Source organism: Amphiura filiformis, chromosome 15 (genome assembly GCF_039555335.1).
Source record: "Amphiura filiformis chromosome 15, Afil_fr2py, whole genome shotgun sequence".
NCBI lineage: Eukaryota > Metazoa > Echinodermata > Ophiuroidea > Amphilepidida > Amphiuridae > Amphiura > Amphiura filiformis.
In genome coordinates this window covers 48,605,428-48,618,817 of record NC_092642.1, presented here as the reverse complement: position 1 = coordinate 48,618,817, position 13,390 = coordinate 48,605,428, and the positions used below count along the sequence as shown (strand labels likewise).

The 13,390-nt window shown below is 37.3% G+C and overlaps 2 protein-coding genes across 2 annotated transcripts in view; both read right to left on the bottom strand.

Moving 5' to 3' along the window:
* Nucleotides 1-13,390, bottom strand: part of LOC140171766 (F-box/LRR-repeat protein 4-like) — a 238,554-nt gene that overhangs the window by 135,200 nt on the left and 89,964 nt on the right. The gene's annotated exons all lie outside the window — the stretch shown is intronic.
* LOC140171758 (DNA polymerase beta-like) lies at nucleotides 496-12,684 on the bottom strand. The gene is made up of 9 exons (XM_072195078.1): nucleotides 12,508-12,684; nucleotides 11,725-11,849; nucleotides 9,730-9,863; nucleotides 9,223-9,272; nucleotides 7,974-8,025; nucleotides 6,308-6,506; nucleotides 5,450-5,536; nucleotides 4,008-4,215; nucleotides 496-3,315 (listed from the first exon to the last, which is right to left on the bottom strand). The coding sequence occupies exons 1-9, from the start codon at nucleotides 12,569-12,571 to the stop codon at nucleotides 3,221-3,223; spliced, it is 1,014 nt and encodes a 337-aa protein (XP_072051179.1). The 5' UTR covers nucleotides 12,572-12,684; the 3' UTR covers nucleotides 496-3,220.

The window sequence follows — 13,390 nt, the reverse complement described above, 5'->3', positions numbered from 1 at the left end:
GGATGAAAAGCCGATGATCAATTGAAAATTTTGACCTTTCGTATTGAACATATGGATTTTTTTTCCCAAAACACCAAAAAAAAAGGTCTTTTTGGGAAAAAATCCATATCTTCAATATAAAAGGTCAAAATTTTCAATTGATCGTCGGCTTTTCCTCCCAGCTACATACACTTTAAGAATATATCATTAGATTTATAAAATTTATTTCGAGGACTGTTATAAATCAAAAATTTGAAAAATATCAAATTTTAATAATTTGTCATAAAATTTGTATTATATCATGAATTTCAAAAAATGAAAATTATTTGATATCAGAAAGACAAGCTTCGTATTCAGAATGCAATTCGATACGTCTGAGGTGCTCTCATATCCCACAAAAAATACTGTCGAAACGCCATAAACGCTCATTCTAGATCCCGTAACACAGTTTGGAAATAAGCTCTTCAAATATAGCATTTTGTTTGACAAGACACACATCAAGTTACAATAAAGATAAATTCTTTAAACATTCTAAAATTTCACTAAAAAACACAAATTTATTGTTGCATTCATTAACAAATTGGCATCAAGTTAGCAGATGCTTGGCCTATAATTTTTTTTATATGAAGACCAGCTCATAAATACATATTGACTTGTATTTCATTTATTAGTATTGTTATTATTTCAATTGTGTGATGTGTTATAATGGGTGATAAAGTTTTAGACCTTTTACCATACATTGTACAAGAATGTCAAATATGTAAAATGAATCTACTGTAAAGCAGTAGTTTCACAACTTTACTGTAAAGCATGATTTTTAGCGGCTTTAAAATGCCAAGTTGTGGAGAGAACCTGTGTTTCTGCGACATGAAATTTTTGCAAATGTGTAAATTTCCTTTAAGGCCTATAGGAAGAAAGGATATTTGCAGGCATTGGAAATTTCACAACTGCACTCACTAAATTTTCATGCACATGAAGATTTCATGCTTTACAGTATATTATTTTTATTCATGTTTGAGTTAGCTTGAAATTCCCTTGGACAAGGAACTTACTGCTAAGTGCTAATTGTCTCGTTGTAACCTGCATGAAACTCTGGGAGCTGATCCTGGTTGCGAAGGTTATTTGTGGAATGTCTAGGGTGTGCGCTCTTGAAGCAGCAAAGTCCCTGATTTGTTGTTAAATGGTTTATGGAATGATGTGGGGCCGTAGTGGTCAGCGACAACCTGTAAAGTGTGCTTAAGCTTGTGGATCAACGTCTAGGTGTTGTGCGTAGCGCACTATAAATCACTGCATTTTTTTTAAAAACAGTCACATCTAAAAGCTTAATTGATGTGCAATTCACAAAATATAACATACACCAAACTGTAGAACATAGCATATTATGAAGCAACTCGGCGATTATAAATACACTTTAAAGGTACTAATTGTATTTTGTATTTGAAAACACCAGGAAAAAGAAATTTGATTATACAGTAATTTTGATACCTCATTTGTTACAGTTGACCGAGTATTGTGGTCTCAGTGACAAGTGCCCATTTCCATTTTTGCAGTAAATTGTATTGATATGAATGTATTGTATTGTCACTCTGCCTTTGATAATGATCCTGCTAGGATCAAAAGCTCAGGACATTTTAACCAAATGTTATTGATACTACAATGCTTGCATTTAACAACCAATGAAATTGGGTGAATGAGGTATCAAAATGCGCGTAAATAACCATATTTTATCAAACTGCATTTAAATTACCAATCTTTCTTTCCATGTTAAAATATTGTGAATACAATTAATAGTTGTGAAGCTGGAGGTGTATTTAACAGCTGAGTTACTTTTAGTGAGGTATTTATGTGATGATCACAATCATACAGGCAGCATATGTGACATGATCTGCAGGCCTTGCCGTTTGCCGCTCGCCCAAACTCGATTTCTAGTGAGCGATTTCCCACTCGCCATTGACACTTAATATCACTCGCTGCGAATCTCCCAAAATCAGCCATTGAATCAGAGGAGAAAGTCAACAATTTTAGCGCATGCGAACATAAATACTTAAGTGCCATTTTAAGACCGAAGCCCTACTTGATTATATAAGTGATATTTGTGAACATTTGACCACTCGCCCAGCATCATGCTAGCGAGTGTAAACCACTTGCCTTTAAACTCTAGACAGCAAGACCTGAATCTGGTCCATGGAGGCCAAAGGCGGAAAACTTGAAATTGAGATAAATTGAGATAAAGTTAAAAAACAAAAAAATACATAAGAAATAGACATCACAAAACTTCATAAATTTAGAACCAAGTATGCTAGGCCTTTGGTGTTTTCAATTTATGATAGCTTAATGTTTTATAAAGATAATAATTAAAGTAACTCAATTTTCAAAAATTCATCCTTTGGCCTCAATGCCAAATTGTGTCACATATGCTGCAAATAGACTGCAAATAGACTAATTCCAATTAGCCGTCTACACTGTGCATACTGTGTTATGCTTCTGACGACTGATTAACTTACAGTCCATATCGAGCTATATCGTGACGGACTTCTGAAAATATTCAATGCTACTTTGGTTGTGCGCTATAGAGCAACTGACTAGCGGCGACCGTGTACCACGGTCCGCGGCGCTGTACTGTGCCGTTGTGACAAGATCGCGCTCTGAAGTTCTATAAACAACAAATTCGGTCAAAAGGTCAATTTTTGACACCACTGCGCATGCTCTATGCCACAGAAATCCTGTTACAAGATCTTGTCACTTTTTTTCGTCAATCCAGACGGTTGACGACTGGGGGCAGCAGTCTATGCTGCAAATACAGTCAATTCGTTGGTCGCAACACCGGCGTAGAGTGATTTTTTTAACTTTCCGTTTCACATAGTGGCGTACAGGTTTAGAGCTAGCTATTATCCTATAATAGTTATTTTTATTTACTATTAAAGATACAGTGTAAAATAGTTTGAACCTTAAACTTCAATTTCAAATGGAATCGGGCCACTGAGAGATAACAATGGACGAGTATCGACTCAGTTACTTGTAGCATGTCCTTCAAAAACGCTTTTGCTCGGAGACGTATTTTGTCCTTCACGTACGCCACTATGTGTTGCGACCGACGAATTTATCTACATGTACTTTTCTAATTTCACAATATCTACAGCAGACGACTACAAAAAGGTGGGCTTCCACACAGTTCATACAGTCACATTTTTCAACATAAATCATTATGAGATGTCCAGTTCATAAGATTTGAGAAAACTTATTACATATTTCTCTCTGAAGGTTTCTTATAGTCCATTCCAATGTAGTCAAAAACATCTTCCTCTGAAGATACAGGTAGTGGTTCCCCTGGTACACCTACACATGAAAACAAAATAAGCACAATAAATATTAATTTGTACATATATTGCAAAACCATTTTCCGCTTTTTATTGAATACTTTCAACACAGGAACAATTGAAGTAAAACTGTTATTTCTTAGTATTTGCCCTCCCCCATGGTGCTGTTACTGATTCGATTGCGACAGACTAAACTGCATGCAAATACTTCATATTTTAACTTCACCAAAAATGTTTGAAATTTGGGCGAAAATCAGCCTTTTTTATGACTTTTTTAAAAAATTGAGCGTTTTTTGACCATTTTTGGTGTAAATTTCTCAAAGTTGGTCGAAATTCAAAAAAATTAAAAAAACTGTTCCTAGATATTTTTATCTAGTTTTAAAAAAAAATTAATAAAAAAATGCGCAATAATTTTTTTGTTACGTTGAAAGAAAAAGAAAAAGAAGTGGGCCAAAAAAGCTGTTTTTTGGGGGATTTTGGGCCAAAATGAGCATTTTGGCCCAAATTTGACCTCTCAGATGAATTGATCAAGTCTTTGCCATTCTAAATAAATTAGGTATACTAGTACTTTTATATACTTTAGACCAACAATTTAGCAGTTATGAGGCCCAAAAGTTTCTATAATTCCAGGGTTAAGACCAACCTTAATATTGAGAAAAGGTCAACACCCCTTTCACATTCAACAACCAACTAATTGTCTTAATATGTTACCTGTGCTTCCTAGTGGTTTGATGCAGTACTCATTGAGTGTATACCCTTCCTCCAAAGCTTTGCCTCTCATGTTTTTATTGAACATATCACTGCCTGTGAAGTACAGTGTCCCACAATGATATTGGTCACACGGAATGAGACGGATGTCAATCCTTCTGAATAAAAAGTCGGGTTCATCGTCATCTTCCTTTTCCAACCTGCACACACCCTGTAAAATTCAAAGGATAATTAAAGTCATCAAAGTCTCCATTCAGGGTAATGCCACATTAGAGCATGCATGAGTAGGGCTCACAATGGATATTCAATCATTCAATTTCAACACCTAAAATGTAACACCAACTTAGGCCTAAAAAAGTTTAACTGGTTTAACCCGACCAACCCCAGTTACACTGCTGACCCTGAATATTTTTGAAAGAAAAAACAAAAGTTGAATTAAAAAAATTATATATACATTTTTTGACAGTTTCCTATTGCTTTCTATTTTTATTTCCTATTGAAGACATATTGTCAAACACAATGAAAACATAAAAAATCCACATATTTTAACTGTCATGTCATATCTGGGTGTACTGTTGTATATTCAAAAGCAGGTGTCGAAAAAAAACCCCACCTACCTACCTTTTAAGCCTTTAGGCCTATTGACCTTTTGTGCTACACTGTACTCATTTATGAAACAACATAGGCAGGGGGGTTGGGTGGAGGGGACATGTACCATTTTCCCATGGAAAGACGTCCCCCTAAAAATCCTAATCGTAGAATAAAAAATAAAGCAATACTTGGCTTGTGCATATTCCTTTTGAGCCATACTTGGGGTAAAATTGCAAACATGCACTGGTCCATCAAATACCAAAATGCACCTTTGTTTTGGGCAAAAAAAGTCCAAAATTAAAAAAATTCTGTGTGCAAATGTCCATTTGATACATGCACATGTCCTCCTAAATTTGAATGCTTCCTCTGAAACTGTGAAACAAGTATCATTAAGGCTTAGTAATCTGGTGGTTTTTGTCACAAACATGTGCCACATCTGTTCTCTGCTGCAATTTGTGCTATCTCAAAATGATTGATCAGCTTCACTTGAAAGGCTTTGTTCATCTTCTGGATCTTTTATCAATACACGGATTTAGGGTTTCTCTACCGGAAGTCAATTTGTGCCGAAATTCCTTCCCACAATGCAATAAGTGTTTTGCATAACAATAGATACAGTTCGGAGGTTAATCAATATTCTTTGTTATGCAATATGCCTATTGCAATGTGGGAAGAAATTTAGGCACAAATTGACTTCCGGTAGAGAAACCCTAAATTCGCGTATTTCAAAAAGGATGTGTTTGGGCAAAATTGTTCATCGCAACAACAGCAAAATGCATGCCAAACATCAAAATATATCCATATATATCACAAAAGTAAATATGAACTTTATACATTTGTATTTCACAAATATTTACCATAAACTTTGTGTCTCCCATAGAGAGTTGATCTGTGACTAGCCCACACTCTTCCAGCTGCGTCACAACATATTTCAACAGTTCTGGCTGCAAATGGTATAAAAACATCAATATATTAAACGATTACATGAACAGTTGAAGATGAGAGCGTTTTAAAACATTTCATTCTTTCTGTTTTGGTAAATTTACAAATTTATTTTCTTCCAAGCAATATATCTTGGAGAAACAAACAAATTTACAAAACAAAAACAAAAATATATTCTTTATTCTGTAATGATGATTATGCTTTTACCTCTGTACTACACAAGTATGGTGATTCTCCGGTATATCACAGCAGGCCATGCATGCATAGTAATAGTACAGTATATCGCAGCAGACCGTGCATGTGTAGCAATGGTACTAGCTTACAACTTAAGATCAGTGGTTGTGGCGGTTTAATCCTGGGGGTCACTTGGCACAATACGGGTAGCTCCACTGGAAAGATCGGTTTTGGGACTCAGCAGCTCCAAAGGACCCCTGAATAGCTCTGTATTTTACCTAAATTGCTCATTCCTCGCAGACCCTGGATTTTCACTGTCCGCAGCTCCGAAAGACCACCTTTTACCAGTATGCCGTCATGCTCCCAAAGACTCATAATATCTGAATTCCAGGGGAACATACCCACCAAACAATTGATGATGGGGGGGTGGGTTTTTGGTAGGCCAAGGACAAGCAATTTTTGGCATGCCATTTGGAAATTTTAACCCTAATCCCTGAACTAATAATTATTGCACAGTCCCTGAACTAGAGTACCTATCGATGGCCATCCACAAACACAAGTCACAATAATAAAACCATCGCAAAAATACATTAGCTCACCTTCTTCACATCTTTTTCAGTAAATGTAGGATGAGTGAGTAGTATATCAATATCCCCACTAGATGCTGCACCTCTCCTGTAACTACCACAGATGGTGGCCGTGTACTCAGGGTCCATGCTATTAATCTCGCTTTTGATTTTTTCCTCAAGTTGTGTCATTTCAGCCCTGGGAATTCGCTTCTCAAAGTCTTCAAAATACCTGTTTGATAGAAAAACAAAAAACAAAAAAAAACAACAACACTGATTTAATACAGCAGTGAATTTGAAAGCATTTTCAACTATCGAATCACCAGTTTCAAATGTAGCTGCAAGGCGACTCTTACAGTACACCTTAAAGTAAATTTGTTAGTTATTCTGTGGTCTGGGTACACGCTGGTGATCGGTGATTGTATAGAAGTAGCAAGGTCTCCCCCCTTCTACCTTCCACCGATGACCAATGGGTTAATCGCCTTGTTGCCAATACTGTTGATCAGCCAATCGGCCAATCACTTATATCAGGGAATAAATAAAGATTGGGAAGTGACACTTGAGATAAAAAGTAATACAACTATGGAAGCCGCCATTACCTTGCCATCGCGTAGGCCTGGAACACTACCGTGATTTCTACCGGCTGCATCGCGCCCGTGCTCCGTGTTCAAGTCATGAAAATTACCCGTAAAATCGTGGCTTGCTGCATCCACGGTTAGACTTTTTCAAGTCTGCTACAGTGCATTTTTTTCAAATGTTGAACAGCTTTTTTAATACTTTTAATTACATTTTTTAACGCATCCATGAACTTAATTTATCAAATACATTAAATCAACCAACAATCCCGCTATCCGGGCCAAGATTTATAAAAGAAAAATACTGTTTCAATCATGAAAATTAACCTAAATTTCGCGCATACACGTAAGACTTGACGATAGTCTCTTCAGATATTGTTGTCAAGCACGAGGTGATTGACCGCGAATGATTGACAGTTGGGAACGCGTACTGTTACGCGTAGTCACTGGGCGCGTTCGGGGTGCTGTCGACGGTCGCCAGCACCCCCTTTTTCCAAGATGGCGGCGCCTATGCTGGTACCAAATTTGTGGTTCGCGGCAACTTCTGTACAGCATACCGTAGCGTGCAAATTTGGCCAAATTTGGAGAATCTGCGAATCACTGTCAACCCCTTGCTTATAATGTGTTTACGCTCATGTATGCTTGGCGCACAGTACCGACCACATAAATAATAGAAAATTTACTTCACAAAATCAAAAATATACGAACTGTCAATTGATTGATCATGATCTGTTGACTTGTGTGGACTCTTATCAATTAATATTTGTATTATAGTAAAACTGGAGGGTATTTCACAGCGAACAGAATGCATGTAATGCAGAGAAATCAATGGATAGAACATTTGCTACAAACTAATTTAGGCACTAGAAACAAATTGGTTCGATCTTTGGATCAACATCGATGCTGCTTCGATGCTTTTTATTATTGAACTAACAACTATAAATTAATCAGAATTAATGCTAGATTTATACTTTTCAATATCCATACAGGCAAAGATTTATATGTTATCACAATTAATAATGGTCAATTAATTGGTTTCTTAAATAATAGGGATCATCAACCAAGCATTGATGGTCGATTGAAAGATCGAACTAATTTGTTTCTATTGCCGTATTATTACTCACCTCAATCCTATCTTTTGATGGTGGTTCAGTTTATCTTCATTCTTCTTGAGATCTGTTATGAAAATAAACAAAATGCAAGAATGAAGTTTTGTTGCAGTAGAAAAATGTACAGTAAACATTAGGGTTCTCTAATCAGTGGTGGCCCCATGGGGGCATGGTGGAAATGCCCCCAGACAGAAGCTCTGCACCCCCAATCACCCCCCAGAAAAATTGAAAAGAGGGGTGAAAAGCCACTTTTAGCCTACATTAGGTGAAAATGCCCCCCAGTTGGAGGCTCTGCCCCCCCCCCCCTTTTACCCCCCAGAAAAAAATTTCTGGCGCCGCCACTGCCTCTAATATGAGAACAATTTCAAGATATCTACTGCAATACTAGCTTACTCCAGAGAGCATCTGTAGATAGCTATAACACTTGTTGCAGTGACCAGTGGCAAGCCGATATATCAATCACTCCACCGTTTTGCCCAAGGTGGCGAATCGCTAAGTTGAATTCAATTCCGGAGCGGTGCTGCACTGATGTACATGTATGAGAACTGGATACAATTTTTGGCTTATGAGCACAGAGCAGCAACATTGGCTTTTGGAGTCATGCCGCTGCCGCTGAGTGGTGTGATGGGCTTCAATACCAAATTTGGTTACTTTCTACTCAGATCATCCATTGGTTTGTCTTTATTAGCAACTAGATTTAGCTTTACATACTCATAAAACTTACCTGTGAAGAAGAAAACATAACAAGGAAGTGAATAGCGAGTGAACAGAAGAAAAAACGTCTTCCACATTGTCATGACAATGTCATAAATTCAAATTAGATAAAAAATATCACATTTCACTGTGTAATGCAGGCATTCAAATAAACATGATAGCAAAAGAGACTATGTATCCATATGCGGTTTGGGTGCATGCGCATATTTTGGGGGGCTTTAGCGCCAGCCCCGGGTCAAAGTAGGGGCGGCGGAAGAAGAAGGTGGCAAAAACAGGGCGGCAAAACGAATTAGCAAAGAAAAGGTTGCTTTTGAAAAAAAGGTTGCTTTTGATTAGGGCGTTATCGCCTAAAATTTTTTTTTTTTTTTTTTTGCTCTTCACTTTTCAAACGACCGTGAACAAAATTGTGTCAACCTTTTCGGGCTGTTAAGGAAGGGGCGGCAAAATTGTTTCTTCTACAGCCCCCCGGGGTTGGGGCGGCCACGGTACGCCACTGGGGTGTCAAAATTAAACGACCGTATATCCCTTTTAGCTTTTGTCACAATCTTACCATCAATTGTCATTATGCCATCTTCTACAAACTTTCTTGCAGCAGCAGGTCTAAAATATACAAAGAGAAATATCAAGGTGGCATGATTTCATTGATTATACATCACCTACCCCAATCCTCCCACTACACCAGGTTTATACTAGCTAGCCCAAAGTTGAGTGCCGGCTAATTTTACTTCCAATTAGAGAGGTGGCTTGGGGCACACCCTCTTAGAACTTACAACTAAAACTTTGATTTGCTCATTTTTGCACCTGGGCCATGAACTCTATTTTTTTAGCAAATGCAAGGGATTGGGGAATAGGCTAGCATGCTAGGGGTATCAACCCCCCCAAACAATTGTGTGTTACTTTTTTGCTCTTTAATGAAAAGATCAACTATGATGAAAAAGATACATTATAAATCCCCAATCCCTGCCACTAACCCCTCCCTTGCCCCTACCCTAACACTACCCAAACCCTACCAAACTACCCCTATTTAAAATATCCCTCTATTCATATAACGACATACCCAATGCCAGTGACTCTAGTAAGTAGATTTATAGCTGTGCTGGTATCATCTCCTCGTATCTTCTCTAATTTCTGCAACTTTCCGGTAGCAAGGAATTCATCAATCTTCTTGGCAATCTGGACACCTACACCATCCTGGTGAAACAAGAATGTACAAAGATGCAATTATGTATCCTGGAGGTGCCATCATGTATTCTTAAATTAGCCCTGGGAGCCCGGTGGGATCAGTCTTCACTGACGATGTGTACGCATGATGGTTCCAATTAGGGGTACTTTTCAAGAAATGTCCGCAGAATTTTCGAGGACAAAATTGTTCGCGATTGTGGTGTTTTGGAGCAAAATTGTCCTTGAAATGAAAAATAGGGTGTATTTCTAGGATTTTCCTCCACGTTTTACCACTACAGTTTTTGTTTTTTTGTCCGTTTTTTTAGTAGTTCCACACAAAAATTGTCCTCATTTCCTTGTGAAATAGGGGAAAATTCAAAAGCGTCCTTGAAATGGTAAAAATAGGGGTATTTATTTCGGAAAAATGTCCTCGATTCCTTGTGATAAGGGGGTGAAATAAAAATGCGTCCTCAAAATGATAAAAATAGGGGAGGTATTTGGGGGCAAATTTTCCTTGATATCGCACAAAATAGGGGGTAAAATTGCTACAAATGTCCTTGATTCCCCGTGAAATAGGGGTCATTTTCAAATCCTGGAACGGTCATACGTCCTACCTTTAACGCCTGGGAGCCACAACCCCTAGATATGCCACAGGGGAGTTTACTAGAAGGGGAGCATTTTATAGAGTAAATACGATATAACTCAAACCTAATAAAACCATAGCCCCCCAAAAAATTCCTAAAGGCTGCATTTCGATCACTTTTTCTATGAAAAAAGATTGGGGAATTTACTAGAGCGGAGTATTTGATAGAGTAAATAAACCATATTGTAATATTTCCATAAAAAATAGATTAGTATTTCTTTTCCGTAAAATCTGTATTAACTTAACTTCATTGTTAGGTTTGGCATAATGCATCTTCAATCATACTCATAGTCATATTTGTCAATAACAGGCTAGGTAAGACAAGCTATAATTATAAATGGAACACCTGTATTTGGAGTGGTCAAGTTCCACTCTCGCTCATCGTAATAAGTATATTCTTATAGGCCTACAACAGGCCAGGTCCGAACTCAAATTTAAAACATTGATGTTACATTGGTCCACATTAATGTGACACTAGTTTGACAAAGACTTCAGATTTGTAAATCACCATGCTTGCAATTGACATTATTTTCACCCTCTCCACTGCAAGTTCCCTTCCTCTCCTGGTCTGTCAATTTAGGTTTTTGGGGGGTCATTTTTTTAATTTTTGGGCTTTATATTATAATAAACTTTATCAGTATAGAAAATAAACTGAATAGAAATGAGTTTGAAATTAGAATTTTGCAGTTCTCATCTTGCGTGGCTCTTGATGAAAAGCATTGGCTGCAACGCCTCCACCTTGATGCGTATTTACGGTGGTCTTTCTCACCAAATTTTATGAACCTGCAGCAGTCTCAATTTGACTCATCGGTGAGCGACCTGAACGATATTTTTTAGCTTGTGCAATATATTCTATTATCTGGAAAATCATTATACTAGTTCTCTGGGTTGACAGGATGAACAAATTTTAATCTGTACCCAGAACAGCCAGTGCACATAAATGTTGAAACCCCCCTCCAAAAAAACCCCACCAGTGCATCTGGCCGGATTCGAACCAGCGACCTTCGTAATACTGCGCATTGTTTTTTGTTTTTATTTGTATAAACGTGCCAAAGATTCACAGAGGATGATAATAGTTTGTTTGTCCTCCACCGCACTTGACTGACTCTCAATGCAGGTCATTTTTATCAACCTTTTAACCATTCGTGCAAGCGCCCTATAGATCCCGGCACCAGTACTATATGTACTTTCGTACTGCGTGCTGGCTGTGTAAAAATTAAAATTTTTTCAATCTATCTTGATACCTACCAGTTTTTTAGCTTCAGCTCCACTTTTCAATGCTGTTGGATGTTTTGCAACTGTGCTTGCAGCTTTCCGATATGCATTATATTTGTGCATCGCACGAGTTACATTCTTCTCATAATTTGCCAGTTCTAAAAGAGAAAAAGAATGAAATATTGTCACAGAGGTATAAGTGCGTTACTCCCCCCGTTAGTGTTATAGACCTGGCGGGGAAGTCCTCTTTTGCCTCTTAATACCAGGGTCGTGGGTTCGAGTCCCGGAAGTGGCTTGTTTAGTTTTTAATTAAAGCCATATTATAACATTTGCTGAGGAGAACGCCCTCAAAATTTTGGTTTTTACACGATTTTAATGTACTTTAGTAAACAAAGAAACTCTGCAAAAATCAAGACTGTAGTGTAGGTCCTGTAGTTTCAAATGTCAACATCCGCGATTTTGAATAGAACGCAGGAACCATCGTTTTATTATTACGATGGAAATATTAGTCGAACACGTATGCGATGTTCATAACACAATCACATATAACACAGTACGTACACGACGTGTGGGACACACATACATTCAAACCGCAGCACTGGAGACTGGAGTAACATGCGCATGCACGGGCGCTAGTAGTATTCCAATTTTCTTTGCTTTACCTCACTTGTTCAGCTCAAAATTAAAAGGGGACATATCTGACAGTAAAAGCTAACATTTCATGGAAAATAAATTCGAATCTATTTTTACAGAAATTTTATAATATTATATGGCTTTAAAAATTATAAACAAAAGACTTTAATATTTTAAGCTTACCTGTCAAGAAATCCACAATTCCAGTGTTAGGATTTTCATTTTGAGGTGCCTTACGTTTACTCATCGTTGCCTGGATTTTAGATTTATGTAAAAAGCTTTTAATAAGAAAGACAGAATAAACGTAGCATGTGAAATACAAATGTACCGGTACTGACTGTGACTGTATGAAAAAGACAACAACAACAAAAGGGGTCATTTACCAGCCCACGCTGAGGTCAGACCTTGGACTTTAAAAATGACATCACATCCGGTATTAAAATAATTATATTCTATTTAAAACTTGTTAAACATTTTAAAACTAATATAAAATATTTATTATTTAATATTATGATGATATGATATATATGGCTGCTTATTTTGACAAATATACCAATTTATATATAAAATACTGATATCCCACTCCCACAATGCAGTATTTTATCAAACATGGCGCGCTCCTTGAAAACCAAAAACAATATTTTTCTGCATTCTTCTGCACGATCATGACGATTAAATTCATACAAGATTACAAGGTAACCAAAGGGTTGATGTCATCGCATTTTAACTATCAATAAATGTTAGAGTTGAGTTTTCCCAAAGTGTGGACCATTTAGGGGGCTGTGTTTTGTGTACATTTCATGTTGCTGCATTTTGAATAAATTAGTAAGGCGTTTTGGGTCAAGCTGGGAGAAAAAAATCCCAGGTCGACCAAAAATAGCAGGGGGGGCCGGCCAAGATTGGCTGAATTTTGACGTTGTCATTGGTTTTACACGTAAACACAAAAATGTCTCAAATTATTCCAAAACTGTACGTATGTTATTAAGCACTATTTTATCAGTCTAAATCCGTTGAGGTGCGCCAGTGAACCTCATTGTAAGTACTGTTTTTTGAATGTTTTGTATGA

Excerpts from the sequence above, each read along its gene's own strand:
- LOC140171758 (XM_072195078.1), bottom strand. The coding sequence starts at position 12,571 with ATGAGTAAACGTAAGGCACCTCAAAATGAAAATCCTAACACTGGAATT. Across the intron at positions 8,026-9,222 it reads TGGCATAATGACAATTGATG|ATCTCAAGAAGAATGAAGAT; the intron begins GTAAGATTGTGA and ends TTTTCATAACAG. Across the intron at positions 6,507-7,973 it reads CATCAAAAGATAGGATTGAG|GTATTTTGAAGACTTTGAGA; the intron begins GTGAGTAATAAT and ends TCTATCAAACAG.